The sequence below is a fragment of the Nerophis ophidion genome, linkage group LG02 (genome assembly GCF_033978795.1).
Source record: "Nerophis ophidion isolate RoL-2023_Sa linkage group LG02, RoL_Noph_v1.0, whole genome shotgun sequence".
In the NCBI taxonomy this organism is placed as follows: domain Eukaryota; kingdom Metazoa; phylum Chordata; class Actinopteri; order Syngnathiformes; family Syngnathidae; genus Nerophis; species Nerophis ophidion.
Genome location: NC_084612.1, coordinates 38,998,453 through 39,021,839, shown reverse-complemented (window position 1 = coordinate 39,021,839; position 23,387 = coordinate 38,998,453). Strand labels below are relative to the sequence as shown.

The 23,387-nt window shown below is 40.4% G+C and overlaps 1 protein-coding gene across 3 annotated transcripts in view; it reads left to right on the top strand.

The window, feature by feature from the left end:
- The window catches only part of tub (TUB bipartite transcription factor), a 200,456-nt gene that overhangs the window by 60,756 nt on the left and 116,313 nt on the right, over window positions 1-23,387 (top strand). Inside the window, exon 1 of one of the 3 annotated variants that reach the window (XM_061883449.1) lies at window positions 19,094-19,464. The exons of the other annotated variants lie outside the window; for them this stretch is intronic. Coding sequence (XP_061739433.1) covers window positions 19,427-19,464 — 38 coding nt within the window. The 5' untranslated portion in view covers window positions 19,094-19,426. Of the gene's footprint in view, window positions 1-19,093; window positions 19,465-23,387 lie in introns of those variants that run through there. 3 annotated transcript variants of the gene reach the window in all.

The following is a 23,387-nucleotide window of genomic DNA, read 5'->3' as shown; positions in this document are numbered from 1 at the left end:
TTTATTGTTTGTTCTGTCACCATAGTTACTTATTAGTTTCACCTGCCACTTGTTTCCGAACACTTGGTAATAAGCAAAGGCGTCCATGATAACCTTGCTTGGATGGCAACATATGTTGCTCCAAAACCTGTATGTACCTTTCAGCATTAATGGTGCCTTCACAGATGTGCGACTTACCCATGCCTTAGCCACTAATACACCCCCATATCATCACATATGCTGGCTTTTCAATTTTGCACCTAGAACAGTCCTGATGGCTCTTTTCCTCTTTGGCCCGGAAGACACAACGTTCATCGTTTCCAAAAAACAATTGGAAATGTGGACTCGTCAGACCACAGAACACTTTCCCACTTTGCATCAGTTCATCTTAGCTGAGCTCGGGCCCAGAGAAGCCGGCGGCGTTTCTGGGTGTCGTTGATAAATGGCTTTGGTAGTAGATAGTAGAGCTTTAACTTGCACTTACAGATGTGGCGAAAAAATGTAGTTACAGACAGTGGTTTTCTGAAGTGTTCCTGAGCCCATGTGGTGATATCCTTTACACACTGATGTCGCTTTTTAATGCAGTACCGCCTGAGGTAACGGAAGTCCGTTATATAATTGCTTATGTTCAGTGTTTTCTCCAGATTCTCTAAACCTTTTGATGGTATTACGGACCGTAGATAGTGAAATTCCTAAATTCCTTGCAATAGCTTGTTGAGAAATGTTCTAAAACTGTTTGACTATTTGCTCACACATTTGTTCATAAAGTGGTGACCTTCGCCCCGTCCTTGTTTGTGAATGACTGAGCATTTCACGCAAGCTGCTTTTATACCCAATCATGGAACCTACCTGTTCCTAATTAGCCTGCACACCTGTGGGATGTTCCAAATAAGTGTTTGATGAGCATTCCTCAACTTTATCAGTATTTATTGCCACCTTTCCCAACTTCTTTGTCACGTGTTGCTGGCATCAAATTCTAAAGTTAATGATTATTTGCAAAAAAAAAAAAGTTTATTAGTTTGAACATCATATATGTTGTGTTTGTAGCATATTCAACTGAATATGGTTTGAAAATGATTTGCAAATCATTGTATTCCGTTTATATTTACGTCTAACACAATTTCCCAACCCACATGGAAATGGGATTTGTATTTAGGATCTGCATGGGCCCTGAACATTTGTAATGAAACCATGGAGGCATGGCGGAGATACATTATATTGCCAAAAGTATTTGGCCACTTATCCAAATGATCAGAATTAGGTGTCTTAAAAACTTGGCCTGGCCATAAGTGTATAAAATCAATCACTTAGGCATGGAGACTGTTTCCACAAACATTTGTGAAAGCATGGGCCGCTCTCAGGAGCTCAGTCTGTCACACCTATGGATCATGTTTTGTTTTGATTTTGGACAATCAGTCACGTTTTGCACTTCCTGGTTTTGTTTTTTCCATGCCAACCTATTAGTTTTCACCTTGCCCTCCTAGTCACGCCCCTGCCCTCAGTCCCGCATTTGTTCCTAATTACCACAGCAGTATTTAAGTCATTTGTTTTCCTTTCCTCGGCCTGGCTTCTTTACCTACTGGACTGTGTTGAATACTCATGACCACGCACCTACTTTTCCTTGCCGGACCCTCATGCTTTGCCACGCTGTTTGTTTGACCACGCCACGTAAGACTTCTTTGTTTATATGCCTCAGTGCTAGTTTTTGGTATGCCATGTGCCTTTTATAGTATCTTCTGTTTGTTTTGTATATAGTATTGCCATTGTGCTGTTTTTGTTCTAAGTTTTAGCATAGATTATTATCCGCCATCGAGCGTGCTTTTTGTTTTGCCTTTTTGTATTATAGTGTATAAATAAAAACCATGTACTTACATTCACGTCTCGCCCGTTCGAATCATCCTTTGCGTAGAAGAAGCGAAATAAAGCCATGTCATAGTCCTGACACAGTCATTTCCAGTGTGGAACTGTCATAGGATGCCACCTGTGCAACAATTCCAGTCGTGAAATTTCCTTGCTCCTAAATATTCCAAAGTCAACTGCCTGCTTTATCATAAGAAAATGAAACAGTTTGGGAACAACAGCATCTCAGCCACAAAGTGGTAGGCCACGTAAACTGACAGAGGGGGGTCAGCGAATCACGCTTTTCTATCTGGCAATCTGATGGACGAGTCTGGGTTTGGAGGTTACCAGGAGAAAAGTACATTTCAGACTGCATTGTGCCGAGTGTGAAATTTGGTGGAGGAGGAATTATGGTATGGAGTTGTTTTTCAGGAATTGGGCCTGGCCCCTTAGTTCCAGTGAAAGGAACGTTGAATGCTTCAGGATACCAAAACATTTTGGACAATTCCATGTTCCCAACCTTGGGGTGGGACTTTTCTTCTTCCAACGTGACTGTGCACCAGTGCACAAAGCAAGGTCCATAAAGATATGGTTGACAGAGTCTGGTGTGGATGAACTTGACAGGCCTGCACAGAGTCCTGACCTGAACCCGATAGAACATCTTTGGGATGAATTAGAACGGAGACTGAGAGCCAGGCTTTCAGTCCCAACCAACATTAGTGTGTGACCTCACTAATGCGTTTTTGGAAGAATGGTGGAAAATTCCTATAAACACACGCCGCAACCTTGTGGACAGCCTTTCCAGAAGAGTTGAAGCTGTAATAGCTGCAAAAGGTGGACAGACATCATATTGAACCCTATGGATTAGGAATGGTATGGCACTTCAAGTTCTTGTGTGAGTCAAGGCAGGTGGCCAAATACTTTTGGCAATATAGTTTATTTATAGAGCAATCTTGCCTTTCTTCATATTTCCTCCAAACAAGTCGTTTGAAATTTTCCCAATTAATGACATTTTTCTTAATAGTACCAGGATTTTTCTGAAGAGCATTGCTTGAATCCGCCATTGTAGTCCAACATGTAGTCTTCTTGTTGTAGGGCAGACTGATTCGAACATGCACATGCATCCTCCGCTGTAGACATTTTTATTACACAGTAGCGTATAGTTGTAACTTGCACGTCAGTAGACTCTATTAGGAAGCACTGAAACTAAAACACAACTAATAGAGGGAAGAGTTAAAAGATGGTCTGTAAAATATAATCCAAGCAAAATGTTGACCAAAGAACCACCATTACATGTTGTATTGACCACAAAGAAGTGTTTTGCATGTAAAAAAAAATATATATATATATAATATGACACCTTTAAGGTGATACCAGTGTACTACTAACAGTCCCCTCTTGTCTCTCACTCATCCCTGACACCTCATTGCGCCCCATGGGGACTGTCTCACTATTTTAGACATTAAAGGCCTACTGAAACCCACAACTACCGACCACGCAGTCTGATAGTTTATATATCAATGATGAAATATTAACATTGCAACACATGCCAATACTAAATTGCAATTTTAAATTTCACGCAAAGTATCCTGTTGAAAACGTCGCGGTATGATGACTTTTGTAGCGGACATTTTGATCTCGCACTAATCCCAGCTATAAATTGTCTGCTTTAATCGCATAATTACACTGCATTCTGGACATCTGTGTTGCTGAATGTTTTGCAATTTGTTCAATTAATAATGGAGACGTCAAAGAAGAAAGATGTAGGTGCCGCCTTTAGCCACACAAACACAGCCGGTGTTTCCTTGTTTACATTCCCGAAAGCTGATGGTGAGGCTTTACTATGGAACAGAGCGGTGAAGCGAACATGGTTCCTAACCACATGCCAACCGGCAGGTTTCGGTGAGAAAATGGTAGTATTAAGTCGGCTCTTACCGTGGTTATGAGCGGAGAGCTTGCGTCGTGCCTCGCCTCCTGCAGCTGTGGACTCTCTTGCCTCCTCCCAACGGCCGCCACCGACCGTCGGATGCTTCCACCGTGGAGGAGGGGGAAAAAAAATTCTCAGCCCAGCTGCCTTGCCTCGTCGAGAAACGTGGCTTCCATTGAAGACACTGGCGGTCACCACACCCGTGGACACACCCTTCCGACTTTCAGGTACTATATAATCTCACTAAAACACTAGTAACACAATAAACAGATAAGGGATTTTTCAGAATTATCTAAGCAAATGTGTCTAATAACATCTGAATCGCTCCCACTGCCCTCGTCTTTTTTTTTCTCCAGGACTTCACTTTCACTTTCCTCATCCATGAATCTTTCATCCTCGCTCAAATTAATGGGGAAATCGTCGCTTTCTCGGTCCGAATCGCTGTCGCTGCTGGTGGCCATGATTGTAAACAATGTGAGGATGTGAGGAGCTCCACAACCCGTGATGTCACGCGCACATCGTCTGCTACTTCCGGTACAGGCAAGGCTTTTTTATTAGCGACCAAAAGTTGCGAACTTTATCGTCGATGTTCTCTGCTAAATCCATCCATCCATCCATTTTCTACCGCTTATTCCCTTTTGGGCTCGCGGGGGTCGCTTGCGCCTATCTCAGCTACAGTCGGGCGCAAGGCGGTGTACACCCTGGACAAGTTGCCCCCTCATCACAGGGCCAACACAGATAGACAGACAACATTCACACTCACGTTCACACACTAGGGCCAATTTAGTGTTGCCAATCAACCTATCCCCAGGTACATGTCTTTGGAGGTGGGCGGAAGCCGGAGTACCCGTAGGGAACCCAAATTCTTCCAGCAAAAATATGGCAATATCGCGAAATGATCAAGTATGACACATAAAATGGACCTGCTATCCCTGTTTGAATAATACAATCTCATTTCAGTAGACCTTTATTCAGCCTTGATTATTATTACCATTTCAACCTTTCTTTTATCTTAAAATAGATAGAATATATTTAATCAAAAATTCTGCCTTTGCAAAAATAATAATGCAAATATTAAATTGAAACTGCATGAGAGTTTTTTTCTTGTTCTTTTGATTACTTGTAATATACATTCCAAGTTGGATTTTCTGTTCGTATGTTTTTTATACACCTTGCACTTGCATGAGTTGGGGACAAGCCCCATTCATGGACGTCAGTGGTTCCTCGTAAAGAAATGATGAATGCAATGCAATGCACACGCCCATATTTGAGCATGTCCATAAAAGACGGGTGTATTTCTGAGACATACACTGTGGTCACTCACTACATTTTAAGTGCATTGCTTGCTGTTGTGTGACCAAAAGAACGCTGCATGCAGTCTGATAAGAAAGGACACTTCACTACTTTGATGTTTCTAAGAAGTCAATCCAGCTCCTTCAGTGGGACACTGGGACATTGAACCAATGTTTCATCCAGCTTGACATTTTGTAATCCAAATCATGTTTTATGTATGCCCCCAGTTAGCCACCACTGGGACCTACTGTATGTTGACACAAGGCCAAGAGTGTCTGTGCGCGCTCTTCTTGCTGCCTCAAACGCGTACGTAATCTTTACAAAACTGTATTGAATGAATTTGCAAAATCAGTCCTCTAAAATATCTTACAACATTTCTTCACATTGGTATTTGTACAAGTGTATATTATATTGTCCACACGAGCAGGAACAATACGGGCACTTTGAATGAATTCCTTGATTGATTTTGCTTCATGCTTTTCATTTCCAACATGCATAAACTCACACAATAACGGCGTGATTTATTAAAGGTTTGTGTGTACTAAAACCCGTGCAAACTTGATAGCGCACGCCAAGTTGATCCACTAAAGGCATGCAAAGTCGATTGCGTCTGTTCAGTGAGCAGAATAAGGCATGCCGTTTATTAATATGCAAAAATTGTGACAATCTGTCATTTCATTTCTGTTTGTTTCCTTGTTTTTGTATTTACTTCCCATCAGTGCTCTTATTTTGTTCAATTTCCTGTTTGTTCCGCAGAGCATTGTGTTTTTTCCTCACCTGCCGTTGATCAATCAGCATGTTCTATTTATGCTTGTCTGGAGCACTCCTCAGTGCCGAAGATCACTTTATGTTGTGGAACGTTTACGTGCAAGACTGCGTCATTTGTGTTTGATAATATTAAAAGTCATCTTACCTTCTTATCGTCTCCTGGTCCCTGCATCTTGGAGTCACCAAAATTGCAGCCATGCGAGTTCCTTACAAAATTATTTGTGTGAACGGGAGTGTGAATGTTGTCTGTCTATCTGTGTAAGTCCTGCGATGAGGTGGCGACTTGTCCAGGATATACCCTGCATTCTGCCCTAATGCAGCTGAGATAAGCTCCAGCACCCCCTGCGACTCCAATAGGGACAAGCGGTAGAAAATGGATGGATGGATGTGCTCATCAAAACGCCCACGATACTGGGAGAAAAAGATGCAAATATAATTATTTTGCAGGCTCAATGTGATTCTTCAACACTAATCATCGTTTTGCGAGCACTATTTTGTGTTTTATTTAGCAAGTGTGAGAAGGGCGTGCAATCTGACAGTTCCACACATGGCTGCAGGATGGGTGCTCACACTAAATGTTTGTGTATATATGTGTACGCGTTACAACAGTGTCTTCTTTCTGGTTGGATGTAGATAGTAATATGTAGATTACATTTTGTTTCACTTATTGTCATTATAAGCACTCTTCTGTTGTTTGTGATGTTAAAGGCCTACTGAAAGCCACCACTACCCACCACGCAGTCTGATAGTTTATATATCAATGATGAAATATTAACATTGCAACACATGCCAATACGGCCTTTTTAGTTTACTAAATTGCTATTTTAAATTTCCCGTGGGTTTTTTCTTGAAAACGTCGCGTAATGATGATGTGTACGCTTGACATCTCGGGCTGTTAGGAAATATGAGCGCTGCACACACACACAGCTAAAAGTCGTCTGCTTTAACAGCATAATTACGCAGTATTTTAGACATCTGTGTTGCTGAATCTTTTGCAATTTGTTCAATTAATATTGGAGAAGTCAAAGTAGAAAGATGGAGTTGGGAAGCTTTAGCCTTTAGCCACACTAACACACAGTGATTCCTTGTTTAAAATTCACAGAGGTGAAACTTTACTATGGATCAGAGCGAACATGGATCCCAACCAAATGTCAACCAGCAGGTTTCGGTGAGAAAATCGTGGTTAAAAAGTCGCTTCTTACCGGATATCAGCTGAGCTTGTGCCACCCATAAAGCTGCCGTCGACTTCCGTGAGACATTAGCGTCAACACCCGGCCGTGGACGTACACTTCCGACTATCAGGTACTGTTAAACTCACTAAAACACTAGCATCACAATAGAAAGATAAGGGATTTCCCAGAATTATCCTAGTAAATGTCTCTAAAAACATATGAATCCGTCTCAATGCAATCACATTTTTTTTCTTTTTTTCTAGTCCGTCTCTTATCAATATCCTCAAACACGAATCTTTCATCCTCGCTCAAATTAATGGGGAAATTGTCGTTTTCTCGGTCCGAATAGCTGTTTTTGTTGGAGGTTACCATTAAATTCAATGTAAATATGTGACGAGCCATCAACATTTGACGTCATTGTCTGCGACCTCCAGTAGAGGCAGGGCTTTTCTCTTGGCACCGAAAGTTGCAAACTTAATCGTGGATGTTCTCTACCAAATCCTTTCAGCAAAAATATGGAAATATCGCGAGAATGATCAAGTATGACACATAGAATGGACCTGCTATTCCCGTTTAAATAAGAAAATCTCTTTTCAGTAGGCCTTTAAGAGTTCTGTTTAGTCCAAATGTTTGTGAAGCCATCACGCGTCAGAGGGGCCAAACAGCTGTTTGGTGTGTGTGTGTTTTTGAGTGTGTGATCGTGCGAGTGAGTGTGATAGGTGACAGTTTGATATTAACTCTCAAAAAATCAATGTAGTCAATTGATAGACTTTACATAAGTACATACTAAATGTATTTTCTATTAAATACTCACATAATTCAATGATCAGGATGTTCAAACACAGCCATGGTTCACTTTTGCTAACGAGACAACGACGTGCATTTGATGTTTAACTGTTTTTTTTCACAGTGGCAATATGGTCGTTTTATCCTCATCTCAATGGATGTTTGCAGTCTCAGATTAAGTGATCAGAATACAATTGATAGTTCTCTGGAAGTTTATTTTATTGTTTTATATATGTGTGGTCTACATTTATTCTGGACTATAAGCCGCTACTTTTTTCTTACAATTTGTACCGTGCGGCTTATAGGACGGAGCAGTCAATTTTTGGATTTTTCTTCATTAACAAACATTTTTCGATTTTATTTTTAGAATATATCGTCCAGGACTAGTTAGTTTGTATGTTTAGCACCTAGCAATGCTGCTGATGCTGTAGTGTTTAGCACTGGGCTTGTAAAACCTATTGCTCACCCTCCTTGTGTTCGGGCTCAAACATATAAGGTTCTGGACCAATATTTTTCTCAAAGTTATTGTTGTTGGCTCTCACAAAGTCTGCTTGATTAGCAATGTTGTTGATGGTGAAGGGATCTGTGGTTATTCTCTGTACGTCACGGATCACGTTGCTGGCTTGCTCATTAACGCTCGGGAATCTCTCAGATTTATACTATTTTGATCATATCCATTCATTCGCAAACGTTGTAAGTCTTTTGGTGTCATAAATCATATACTAGCTTCAACATAGAGGAAACTTGTGTTTCCATTATATTGGTAATTTAAACTGTAGTTACCAACATCAACAAGCAGTTCATTAGCCCACCAAAAATCTGTTACAATAATGGCGGCGATGTCAAAGTCCCACTGGAATTTACGTTAATAGAAGCACACAGTCACCAACCTGGAGCAGAAAGTATCAATGAATGAGCTGTTAGCCGCACTCAGCCGTGGTCCGCAGACACCGGCCGCCTTGTCTGTTTCCGTGGGGAGAAGCAGGCTCACTTGTGATCTAGAGGCTACCAAGGAACGTCTCCTTGACATCAAGTCAGAAATGAAGAGCAGCTCGCCTGCTTCTCCGATGCTCATAGCCACTGCTGAACGCATGTGTTGGAGTTTTCCGAATCCGTGAAAGAGCATGAAGAACACACTGCCAAGCCTTAGCGCCGAATCATTGATTGAAAAAGCACATGCTCGGCGACTCCCGCCACTACTGTTACGTTGTCCTCGTTGTCTGCGGTGGACCTGCTGCTACATTATGCACGGTAAACCATCTGTAAGCCAGATGCACCCGGTCAGCTTCTTCAGCAAGCCCCAGTAGTCACCGGAGGCCAGAGAAGCGCAGTTCGCCAACACTGCTCGGACTGGAGGTGAAAACTGCCGCAGAAAAATGTGCGGGAAAACAAACCCGCCCTTGTATGAGCCAAGCAATGACAGCATACTGTATTGCTCACAATATTCACCACCCAAACCAGACAGAAAGATACGTCTTTAGCTGTCTGAGCGTCAGTCTTCGTAGCAGAAGCTGTTTGAGGGCAGCGTACTGTATTTGCAGCTCTGTGGAGGCGCTCGCGACATGTGGTTGCCTAGTCGAGGGCTGCTACAACCATGTAGTACCAGGAGTTGTCACTAGTGATTCCTCGCAAGTAAAAAAATGCCTTGTTGTGCTGAAACCACAAAACCAGATCGTTCAGCATGAAGTCTGGAAGCTTTGTCCCTGCGGCAACAAATGCAAGTTACGGGAGTTGGGGCGACATAGTCGAAGAAGACATGCCTTCATTTGCCCTGTGGAACAAAGGGCAAATGCGGCGTCAACACTGTGGCAGTTGCAGGAAACACACTGTTGCTGTTTTTAACAGTGCGCCTGAAGGTTTGTCTCTGACCGCGCCCATATCAGCTGGATGACATCATGGTCATATTGCACACCACAATAATTAATTTAAAAGAATATGAAGTATAATATATGTATACACATACCTGTACAGCACATGTTGGAAGGACATTGTCACTGGCTAATATCCTGATGGCCTCTGCAGTTATATTTGAGTTCCATTTACACAGCCAGACAAAAGCCAGACAAAAGCCAGAGAGCAGTTTCTTCTCTGCACAGTCAATTATTGTAGTTACTGATATTTCTGGCCTGCTGTTACCAACAATACCGTGCCTCAAGCAACAAAATCCTGGAGTAGAGACTTCATGTATCCTCATAGATCTTATCTGTGTGGTGCTGCCATTACAGGCCAGAGGGACAACTACTTAGAACATGGACTCCTGCAGGACGAAGATTGTACTTTTATCTTCACCAAAGTCCCTCCTGACCAAAATCTTCCTTCAAAGCCGAACTTCAAAGTCTTCACTTCAGCATCAAATATTCAGCAGAGGTTTTTTGCTCAGGAGCATTCACGAGCTGAGTGGTTGTTCCATTTAGCTCCCCTTTCATCCCGGCAGCTCATACTGTACATGTTGTTAGATTTGGGCATTTGAGAAACAAGATGAGAAGGACGAACGCATCCTCTGATACTGCAGACTTTTCAGGAAATACAGTAGTTTCCGTTATTAAACATTTCCAAAGGGTCCGTATAAAAATGAATCATCCATCCATCCATATGCTGCACTCCAGTGGAATGCAGGGAACTTGTCGCCACCTCATCACAGGGCCAACACAGACAGACAGTCATTTGAAAACAAAATCACATTTTCCAGTGGTAAATAAGGAATGTACAACTAATCACAATACACTTTTTTTTTAATAGAGAACATTTATAGTTGTGCATTCAGGACACAATGCAAAATACATACAGGTGACAAACTCGTAAATGGATATCACATTTAGCTTTGCTGAAGACTCATATGGCAATAAGAGTCCAGGACGGAGAGACAGGAGGATGGGGGGGTTGACTCATCTTAACAGTGTGGTGTGTTCAGTGACACTGCGGAAACACAGACCCTATAGCTATAGTAAAATAAATACATCTAGATTTAGAACAGTGACTATGGAAATATACATTTTAATCAAATGTGTTAGTATATGGAACATAACAATGTATATATTTTTCATAATTTAAAAAAATATTAAAAATTCATAATAATGAAAAGACAAAACTGAACTAGCTGATGTTTTTGTTTAATGAATGTGTCAGGCTTGCCCCTGACAGTTTGGTTGTGTTTTAGTTTTTCCTATGTGTGTGTAGTATTTCCTGTCAGCGCTCTTGTTTTTGTTCTGTTTCCTGTTTGTCTCCCTGAGTGCTGTGTCCCCTCAGCTGTGGCTGATTGGCACCTGCCACACCTGGTGTCAATCAGCCAGCTGCTATTTAAACCTGCCTTCCCATCCTGTCTGGGCTGGATTATTGTCGTTCCTACCTGCCGTGTCGATGTCAGTATAGCTGTATGCGGTAGCGGTAAGCTATATTCTGTAGCTGTTTTTAGCTTACTGTCTTTTTGTTTCGAGTTCCTGTTTACTCCCCTTTTTCCAGTTTGTCCTCCTAGTATCTGGTTTGTGTTTTTGTCTTGATTTCATGGACATTAAATGATGTTTTCCCGCACAATACCTGCTGCCTTCTCTGCATCTTGGGGTTCGTCACCAACTCAACATAACAGAATGTTGTATTTGTGTAGATAGAGAGCAAATATTATACATTTTATAAGCTCCTTTTCATTCATGATTTATTGTAAAGTTGTATCAATTATTCGTGTTTAACATTTAGTGAATTACCGTATTTTTCTGACTATAAGTCGCAGTTTTTTTTCATAGTTTGGTCGGGGATGCAACATATACTCCGGAACGACTTATGTGTGAAATTATAACACATTACCGTAAAATATCAAATAGTATTATTTATCTCATTCGTGGAAGAGGCGAAGAAAATGTCAGCAAACTTCACACACACGTCAGCAATCGACACACATGTCAACCAATAAGAATTCGGTGGGGGGGGGGGGGTCATGGCAGAAGTGCATTGTGGGTCATGGAATGCTTAATGCTATATGCTACTGTAGCTATTAAAAAGGATCATTTCATCGATGGCGGTAACTTATAAAAACTGAGTAGGGCTGAACAAAAATGGCACAGAAAGGGAAATCATGTACTGCAGATTACAAGCTGGACGTAGTGAAATATGCAGCAGAAAACGACAAGAGGAAACGGCGCAAACCTTTGGAGTTGGCAGAGTTGTTCAGAAGCGACATCGAGGAAGAAGATTTCATGGGATTTATCGATTAGGAGTGACAGATTGGTTGGTAAACGTATAGCATGTTCTATATGTTATAGTTATTTGAATGACTTTTACCATAATATGTGAGGTTAACATACCAGGCACATTCTCAGTTGGTTATTTATGCGTCATATAACGTACACTTATTCAGCCTGTTGTTCACTATTCTTTTTTATTTTAAATTGCTTTTAAAAGGGTCTATTTTTGGTGTAGGATCAAATAAATATCAAATAAATTATTATTTATCAAATACATTTCCTCCAAAAATGTGACTTATACTCCAGTGCGACGTATATATGTTTTTTTCCTTCTTTATTATGCATTTTCGGCCGGTGCGACATATACTTTGGAGCGACTTATAATCCGAAAAATATGATAAATAAAAATACAAATAAAATGAAAATGTGTTTAACTTTGATTGGACTATTACGGTTTGCTACAAATGTATTTGCCTAGGTGTGTTATTGTGTAGCTGGACTCAATAAAAAAAAAGGGGTCACCACCTAAGTCACCAACATATGTTGAATCATACAAAATCGAAAACAGCATAATATTTTTACAGACAATTTTCAGCTAAAACCAAAACATACTGAAACTGGAGTGTATGAAAACCGAGGTTCCACTGTGTTTGCTGTTTTTCTTTATATAATGTCTTCTTTTTGTTTAAATATTAGTTTGTAACTGGCTGGTAAAATTTGTTTTAATTGTTAAGAACAAAGCTTTGTAGAATGAACTACCCACTTTATCTATAACTGTAATAAACCTATATTATTGCTGCACAAAATGCATCCCAAGACTGGCGAGCAAAGGAGACTGCAGTTTACACTTACTGGTCACAATATTAGATACACCTGAGTATCCAAGAATCCAGGAGAACAATAACAATGTTTATTTCAGGCATTCATGTTTTGCTCTTCGCTAAGAATCAGAAACACTAGTTAGTGTCAGGCTTTCCCTTGACAGTTTGTCTGTTTTAGTTTTTTCCTCTGCATTTGTCTTTGTTTCCTCTGTGTTTAGTATCTTCTGTCTTTAGTTCCTGTCAAGTGCTCTTATTTTGGTTCAGCTTCCTGTTTGTCTCCCTGTGTGCTGTTGTCACCTCATCTGCGGCTGATTGGCACCTGGCCACAGCTGTAAGTCAATCAGCCCGCTCCTATTTGTACCCACTTTGTCTTCCAGTCAGTGCTGGATCATTGTCGTTGCCACATGTCGCTCCTGTCGTTGTATTGTCGTGTCAATGTCATTTAGTACTTGTCATTCCTACTGGTCCTGTGATTGCAGTGTAGCGGTCAGCTATATTTGGTAAATGTTTGTAGCTCACTGTTTTTTGTTCCCTGCTTCCGATTTGTTTGTTCATAGCCCTTAGTTTGTTGTATCCGCCCACATGCGTGCTTTTTGTTTGTATCCTTTTGGTTTTGGTTTTGTCGTAGTATTTAATTAAATATGTTTTCACATCCCATGCCTGCCTCCATCTCTGCATCTTGGGGTTCGTCATCAAATAATCCTGACAGTTAGAGTGTAGTGGTGTGTCTAATAAAGTGGCCAGTGAGTACATCTACTTTAGTAGTGACGCACAGTTGTTGATTCATGGCCAGGCTGCAAAACACTGATGTCATGGTGAAGTTTATCTTAAAATCCTTGTGGTCTTGTGTGCCCAATCTACTCAGATTCTTCTTTCGTATTCACAAGGTTAGAAGTATCTTACTGACCTCTCTGAGCTTGATCTTAAAACATCACATTCCAGTCAATTTTCGAGTCCAATTGAAGTTTTTTGTACAAAATCTAAAAATACTAAAACAAAGTATTTTTTTAAAAGCTGGACAGTTTTTATATTATATATTAAATATATTATATATTTTTTTTCGCCTCATTACTGGTTGATTTTACAAATTGGATTAATATCTCAGCATTTTTTTTAATCTAATATGGCTGCCCCATGAAGCTCTGCGATGTGATGTTTTTGACATGCCGTCCATTCGAGCGTTCCATCGATGTTTCACAGTGTTGTCAGGAATACAGCGGCAGTTTGCTTTTTTATCAGATTTAGAATTAGAATCAGATGTATTTAAGTATGTTCAACACACAAGGAATTTGACTTGGTAGACTATGCTCTCTCTGTTCAATATCAGAAACAAAGACAAATACAACTATGAGAGAGCACAGTATTGTTTGTTGTCTAGATAAATTAACCTCAGACAATTAAAATGCCATCCAAGCAAGCTGGTATAAACAGATAATTAAAACAAAAACCTATCCATAAATCACCGATTAGACTGCATGTCCGTGCAGCAGATCTACATAATTAAAAGGTATTGAAGATTAATTTACATCCAGAAATATTTTGGGTCCAAGAGTTGAACATTTACAGTCGTGGTTAAATCAATCATCATTTATTTTTGGCCTTAATGCAGACCTGGGCAATTATTTTGACTCAGGAGCCACATTGAGAGAAAAATATAATTGTCTCGGGGCTGGTGTGTATGTGTGTTAAAAAAACTCCATCCATCCATTTTCTACCGCTTATTCCCTTTGGGGTCGCGGAGGGCACTAGTGCCTACCTCAGCACAATCGGGTGAAAGGCGGGGTACACCCTGGACAAGTCGCCCCCTCATCGCAGGGCTGTTAAAAAATATATACATATATATGTATATATATATATATATATATAATACAAGGAATTGCAAATCCTTTTCAACCCATATGAATATGCTACAAACACAACATATTTGATGTTCAAAAGGTGCCATGATTGGGTATAAAAACAGCTTCCCAAAAAATGCTCAGTCTTTCACAAGAAAGTATGGGGCGAGGTACACCCCTTTGTCCACAACTGCGTGAGCAAATAGTCAAACCGTTTAAGAACAACAATTCTCAAAGTGCAATTGCAAGAAATTTAGGGATTTCAACATCTACGCTCCATAATATCATCAAAAGGTTCAGAAAATCTGAAAAAAATCACTGCACGTAAGCGACATGGCCAGAAACCAACATTGAATGGACGGACCTTCGATCTCTCAGATGGCACTGTATCAAAAACCGACATCAATCTCTAAAGGATATCACCACATGGGCTCAGGAACACTTCAGAAAACCACTGTCACTAAATACAGTTTGTCGCTACATCTGAAAGTGCAAGTTAAAGCTCTACTATGCAAAGCGAAAGCCATTTATCAACGACATCCAGAAAAGCCGCTGGCTTCTCTAGGCCCCAGATCATCTAAGATGGACTGATGCAAAGTGGAAAAGTATTCTGTGGTCTGACGAGTCCACATTTCAAATAGTTTTTGGAAATATTTGACATTGTGTCATCCGGACCAAAGGGGAAGCGAACCATCCAGACAGTTATCGACGCAAAGTTCAAAAGCCAGCATCTGTGATGGTATGGGGGTGAATTAGTGCCCAAGGCATGGGTAACTTACACATCTGTGAAGGCACCATTAATGCTGAAAGGTAAATACAGGTTTTGGAACAACATATGTTGCCATCTAAGCACTGTCTTTTTCATGGACGCCCCTGCTTATTTCAGCAAGACAATGCCAAGCCACATTCAGCACGTGTTACAACAGCGTGGCTTCATAAAAAAAGAATGCGGGTACTTTCCAGGCCCGCCTACAGTCCAGACCAGTCTCCCATCGAAAATGTGTGACGCATTATGAAGTGTAAAATACGACAGCGGAGTTCCCGGACTGTTGAACGACTGAAGCTCTACATAAAACAAGAATGGAAAATAATTTCACTTTCAAAGCTTCAACTTTCCTCAGTTCCCAAACGTTTATTGAGTGTTATTAAAAGAAAAGGTGATGTAACACAGTGGTGAACATGCCCTTTCCCAACTACTTTGGCAGGTGTTGCTGGCATCAAATCCTAAAGTTAATGATTATTTGCAAAAAAAAAAAAAATGTTCATCAAATATCTTGTCTTTGTATATTCAACTGAATATGGGTTGAAAATGATTTGCAAATCATTGTATTTTCTTTATATTTACATCTTGACACAATTTCCCAACTCATATGAAAACGGTTTTATATATATATATATATATATATATATATACATATATATATATATATATATATATATATATATATATATATATATATATATATATATATATATATATATATATATATATATATATATATATATATATATGTATATATATGTATGTATATATATATATATATCCCTCCATCTTCTACCGCTTATTCCCTTTGGGGTCGCGGGGGGCGCTGCAATCGAGCGAAAGGCAGATTACACCCTGGACAAGTCGCCACCTCATCGCGGGGCCAACACAGATAGACAGACAACATTCACACTCACATTCACACACTAGGACCAATTTAGTGTTGCCAATCAACCTATCCCTAGGTGCATGTCTTTGGAAGTGGGAGGAAGCCGGAGTACCCGGAGGGAACCCACGCATTCACGGGGAGGACATGCAAAAACTCCACACAGAAATATCCCGAGCCAGGGATTGAACCCTGACTACTCAGGACCTTCGTATTGTGAGGCAGACGCACTACATATATATATACATATATACACATATATATATATATATATATATATATATATATATATATATATATATATATATATATATATATATATATATATATATATATATATATATATATATATGTGTATATATGTATATATATATATACATATACATTAGGGGTGGGCAAGTTAATGCGTTAATTACGAGTTAACTCATCAATCTATTAACGCCGACAATTATTTTATCACACATTTGCGTATGTTGTTTACATGCTTTTATTTTGTTAACGACTTTTCTTAACAAGATGGCAGCGCCCGGACGGGCTTCGGCGTCAAGGGCCTCTTGGTAAAGATGGAACATTTGGCAAAAATACCTGACAATTCTGCAAATTTCATGGCTGGCTTACAGCGTGGTCACTCCGGGATCACTTACGACCGCCAGACAATTCTGAATGTGGATAGATCGGGCCGTTTTGGACTGAATGATGCGTGCTTGCTAGACCGGCTAGCTAGCATGGGAATACTTTGCCGGCTTCATCCAGCTGCCTGTGAAGCAGCGGAGTATATGTCTTGTCTGTCTATTTATGAATAATGCAGACGAGGAGTGTTGGCTGAGTTCTTAACGTTTACTTTCAGAGCGTGCATATCACAACATACAAGATGCCGTCATGGCGACACACAACAACCTTTAGCAGGCTACCGCGCATGCTCGTCACTCCTGTTGCATGCTGGGTAGGGTAGTTATTTTATTCCCTGGCTCATAACATCACAATATGGTACCATGCATATGATGCGTTCAGTTTATCAAAGCACCAAGCAAACAATCGGAAAATTCCCGTCATATCAATTCCTAGATATGGTCATAATTATTTTAAGTGCACTACGCATAATAAACACAACATTATTAATATTGCTACTACGGATAATTTGATCAAAAATTCCCTAAAACAGCCGACTTTTTTCTTGAAAACGTCGCGTAATGATGACGTGTACGCGTGATGTCACGGGCTGTTATGAATATGAGCGCTGCAGACACACACAGCTAAAAGTCGCCTGCTTTAACGGCATAATTACACAGTATTTTGGACATCAGCGTTGCTGGATCTTTTGCAATTTGTTCAATTATTTTTGGCAAAGTCAAAGTACAAAGACGGAGTTGGGAAGCTTTAGCCTTTAGCCACACAAACACACGGTGATTCCTTGTTTAAAATTCACGGACGTGAAACTTTAGTATGGATCACAGCGGACATGGATCCCAACCGAATGTCAACCAGCAGGTTTCGGTGAGAAAATTGTGGTTGAAAAGTCGCCTCTTACCGGATATCAGCTGAGCTTGTGCCTCCCGTACAGCTGCCGTCAACACCCGTGAGACACTGCGCGTCAACACCCGGCCGTGGACGTACACTTCCGACTATCAGGTACTATTAAACTCACTAAAACACTAGCAACACAATAGAAAGATAAGGGATTTTCCAGAATTATCCTAGTTAATATCTCTAAAAACATCGGACTCCGTCTTAATGCAACATGATTGCAATTGCGTTTTTTTTCTTTTGTAGTTTTCTTTTTTCGCTATCAATATCCTCAAATAGGAATCTTTCCTCGCTCAAATTAATGGGGAAATTGTCGTTTTCTCGGTCTGAATAGCTGTTTTTGTTGGAGGCTCCCATTAAAAACAATGTGGATATATGAGGAGCCAACAACATATGACGTCATCGTCTGCGACTTCCTGTAGAGGCAGGGCTTTTCTCCAGTTGTCAACTTTATCGTGGATGTTCTCTCCTAAATCCTTTCAGCTAAAATATGGCAATATCGCGAAATGATCAAGTATGACTCATAGAATGGACCTGCTATCCCCGTTTAAATAAGAACATCTCATTTCAGCAGACCTTTAATATAGTGAAACTTAGTCCCACAATTTTGCTTTGCTAAACAAATTATTCTGTGTAAGCCTGTCTCGTGGGAAGTAGTAGACAGCAAAATCCTTTCATCTTCATCCATCAGCTGCAGTTTTTTCGTTTTTTTTTTTAACTCAACGGCCAAATTATTGCAGCAATGATTTCAGCTCATTACACCTTTAGAGCGCAGGGAGCCCTCGGACGTCCAAGTGAGATATGTGCTTGTTGATGAGGCCGCTTTGAATCGACTCCTTGTGGAGCAGTTATGCTTCCAAGGAAGCTGCTGGGTTTAACTGTCTATAGATGGACTCTGCAGTTGGCTGAGGAACACAGTGAGTGATGTGTGACAGTGAGGGCCGTCAGACATAGGCCGGAAGAGTGCTTCGGAGCCACGGCCATGATCACAGGGCGCCTTTGTCTGGCAGCACTGTGTTGAATTAAAGCATGCTAACACGAGTCACCGCAGTCATATGCTAATGTCGCTTACTCCGGGAGAATGAATAAACGATGGTCCCTAAAATGCATGTGAGCCCCTCATTTGCATTCCTAGTACAGAACGATAATAATATAATAATAATAAGATGAAAAGAGGCTAGACAAAAGGGTATCTCTGTATGCTCCCCCCCGACCCCCCTTAAAGCCTGAGACTTGGATGCTGCTGTTGGTGATGCTGCACGAGAGAGCTCTAGGAAGGAGGGGGGGGGGGATTTAAAGGGCAAGAAACAGAGGGAGATTTAGATCCAGCTAAGAGAGCCAGCATCGAGCAGAGGCAGTGGATGCGAGCACAGGAGAGGCATTGACTGCAAAGCACACACATACACAGAGGAAGGAGAAGAAAACAGCTAATTTCACGTGCACGGTGCAGGACACCTGGATTGATAGGCATTTGACGCTCTGCAGCTTGAAGACGTGGGAGAAAAAGACTGGGGGATTCAAGGAGCCGCGCGGAGTGATGATCGGGCTATGTGTGCACTGGCTGTTTGATTGCTGTCCTCAGACCACTTAGCCACTTTGCTGTGGTGCTGTTGCAGGCCTCCAGCCTTGCAGTCACAGTGACTGACTGACACAGGATGAGCTCCAAGCATACCTCCGATTGGATTCCCTACAGGTACTGTACCCGCTACTCTGGAAACACACTCGCAGGCATCGTGCTTCATCGTTCGGCAAGTGTGCAGTATTTGTGCTCACTTCTGTGGAGTTTCACAGCGCAATCTAAATGCAAATAGTGCTGAAATGGGTGTAGTGATTGTTTCCGCCACAATACAATTGTTCCAATTATTAATAAACTGCATTTTCCTACAGCTCTTGTATTGAATCGTGTTAAACTTTGCACAGTTATAGTTGTGGCGTGTAGTGTAAATGCCAAAAAAGTATACTCAAAGATAAATAAGCTTCAATGTAGGTCACACTCCTGAACAATTATATGGTTATTTTTTTATAATGACCTGTATTTTCACTGCATTTGCTTTTCAAAATTTTCTTGGAAATGTATGCACTTTTAGCTTTGTTATGCGCATGTTCAATTGATTTATACATGACTAATTTATACAAGTTGAAGACCCACATACTGTAGATCTGCATTTGTTTTATACATTTTTTTTTTTTGGAATACAGCAATTGTTAGTAAAAAAATGACTAACAATAAGTAGAATTATTACAAATGACACAAAATGATTAAGTGTCCTTTAAAGTCAGTGTGTTCATCAAATTGACAGCACTTGTTAACAGAAAAAGAACCAATCGAATCAATGCAAGTAGGTGATTCATGCTATATGATCATGCGGTCTGTGCAGTGCACCAACATCATAGACAACTAAAGTAGGTGATTAGGGTTGCCATGGCAATGACAGAGAAGCAATTATCCCATTTACCAGCCATGAAACCACGACAATGATTCAGAACACGTCCTTTTCCATACTTCATATTGTTGCTTTAAACGGAACAGGTCACAATCTGAAAAGGTGTTGAAAGGAATGGCGCTCGATAGTGGAGAGCAATCAATTGTTTCACAAGATGTTGGCCATTTTCAGCATCTAAAATTAAACTGTGAGGTGGGGCAGAGAGGTCGGTGGTTTCACAATAAATACTTGGTCTCATGTTTTATGAAATATGCATGGGCTGCTGGGAGAGCCTAATCCCTCTTTTCGTTATAGATATGCACTATGCTTATGTGTGGAAATTTGAGAGAAAAGGCATGAGAATATAGCCGACAAACACAAACTCATACGCCTCTGTGGTTGACAACTTCAGTGACAATTTTTCCCCATTTTCACTGTACCAAGGGAACTTGCAGTAAGTAGGGCAGCAGACTCATCAGAGGGATTTGAAACAGACATTAAGATTTAGTCTTTCGGGGTTTGAAGGCAAGGATTTTTAATCTAAGAAAGATTGGAAGAAACCCAGTTGCTCTCTCTGTTTTTTTTTTCTTTTCTATTGATATTTCATATACAATACAGAGCAGGGCAGCATGCTGGAAGAGAGGTTAGTGCGCCTGCCTCACAATAGGAAGGTCCTAGGTTCGTTCCTGCGCTCGGGATCTTTCTGTTTGGAGTTTGCATGTTCTCCCCGTGACTGCGTGGGTTTCCTCCGAGTACTCCGGCTTCCTCCCGCCTCCAACGCCATGCACCTGGGGATAGGTTGATTGGCAACACTAAATTGGCCCTGGTGTGTGAATGTTGTCTGTCTATCTATGTTGGCCCTGCGATGAGGTGGCGAATTGTCCAGGGTGTACACCGCCTTCCGCCCGAATGCATCTGAAATAGGCTCCAGCACCCTCTGCGACCCAGAATGGGACAAGCGGTAGAACATGGATGGATGGATACAATACAGAGCAGTGGTTCTGTCTCATAAGCTTTAAAAGTTGCGTCTGACTTAATGTTCCTAGGGCACAGTGTCATCTGCCCCTAATTTGTCATTTACATATCCCACTAGACAGCTTGCATTTGACAATTAATTCGACATATGTGGCATTTATGCTAGAATGAAGTGGCATGACATTGACAGAATTGCTCGTAATGTTTTGAACAACATTTATTTTAAGACACTGCGTCTTCTAGATACTGTAATAGTGCTTTGTATGTATTTTTACATTGTTATATTAATGATATATAATGAGTTTTTTTAATCAAATTGATTAATGCAACAAAAAAAAAATACTTTATACTCTGTTGCTGAAATTAATCGTTTAATGAGCGCAACTAATAACAATTTAGAAAATCGAAACCCACAGAGTGCCCTGGACATTAAATAGTTAAGATTGCACATGAGAGCGGTGGTGTGTGGCGAAACAGCGGATATTTTTCTTATATTCCAAAAGTACACTATCAGGGTTGATGTTATGCATTTATTAGAAAAAAAAATGTTATGGCAAATAGAAAAATTGTTTATTTCAACTCCATTACCTATAATACGCACCGAAGCTATGTGTGTTTTTTCCGATTACTCAATTAATGGAACAAACTAATAGATTACTCGATAGCTACAGCCCTACATATAACAAAAATAAATAATAATTTGTCCTGCATTGGAAGGAGGGCTGGGCGACATGGCCTTTTTTCAATATCTCGATATTTTTAGGCCATGTCACGATACACGATATATATGTCCATATTTTGCCTTAGCCTTGAATGAACATGTGATACATATAATCGCAGCAGTATGAAGATTCTATGTGTCTACATTAAAACATTCTTGTTCATACAGCATATATGCTCATTTTAAACTTTCATGCAGAGAGGGAAATCACAACTTAGTGAATTGACCAAAACTGTATTTATTAAACAGTTATTAAGCTGTGGCACAAACATTCATGTCATTTCAAAACAGAAAGTGCAAGATTTTCAAGAGACATTTTAAAACAAGTATTAGTGCACTCTTGTGGATGATGTCACTAAGTTGACATATCAAAACAACACTAAATTAAAGTGCACTTTTTGTACAGAACGCCACTACAATAGTTTAGAACAAATAAAGTGCACTTGTGTGCATGATGTCACACAATATATTTCAATAACTGTCAAATAAAAACGAGCTGCATAATAGGAAATCACATAGTGTATGTCCTTTGCTATGTGGTAGGTTCCTGCGGACGTTGTTGCCTTCTGTTTTTGACTATTTTTTAATACGGTGTTGATATGGAAATGGTTGCTTGGGCATTTTGTTGGTGTGGTGCCGGCCAGAAATGTTGACATGCAGAGTTTCAAGCACTCCTTATTCTCTCGCGGGTGACTATATATAAATGATACCACAAATTAGCAGTAATGCTACTTTTTGTAGCAACGCTTTTGCCCTATACTTGACATCTTACGGTTGTCTGTTCGACATATTCCCGCTTGAAGCCAAACCTCCGCCAGACGATGGCCCCCCTGCTGTTTTTCTTGGGAATTAATTATTCCTTCATTTGTTACCAGATTCGCACCTTCTTTCTCTCGTATTACCACTCGCACCACTCCGTTAGCACCACAGCTAATGTTACCCATTGTCACTACCTCTCTGCTACACGAAGGCGTATGACATTTCACGCACGACAGTACGTTGTGCGCTTGTTTTATGTCTCCGTGAGAAGGAGACACAAGAAAGAATGATAAAAACTTGCAGTGTAATGCCCGCAGGTAAAAGTAACTGCATGAGAACATATATTCAAATATTACGATATAGCCATTTTCTATATCGTACAGAGACAAACCCGCGATATATCGAGTGTATTCAATACATCGCCCAGCCCTAATTGGAAGGTGTAAAAGGAATACTGTACACAGCTCTTTCTTCAAGTTCAAATTCATTAATAAGTACATTTCAAAACAGCACCAGACCCAATGTTGTAATAGCAGTACGAAGCAACCATAGCCCCCTGTATTAATCAGTTCATTGTGCTGCAAGTGTGCATGACTTGCACACAAGCAACTAAGTCCTCAGGCCCGCTAAGATTCCCTAGGTTTTGCTTTGATAGTTGATTTCTAGAGGATGTTTTCAGGCTTATTTTCTTTTTCAGTAACATTGAAATAACTTGTGATTTTATGTATTTGCTGTCAA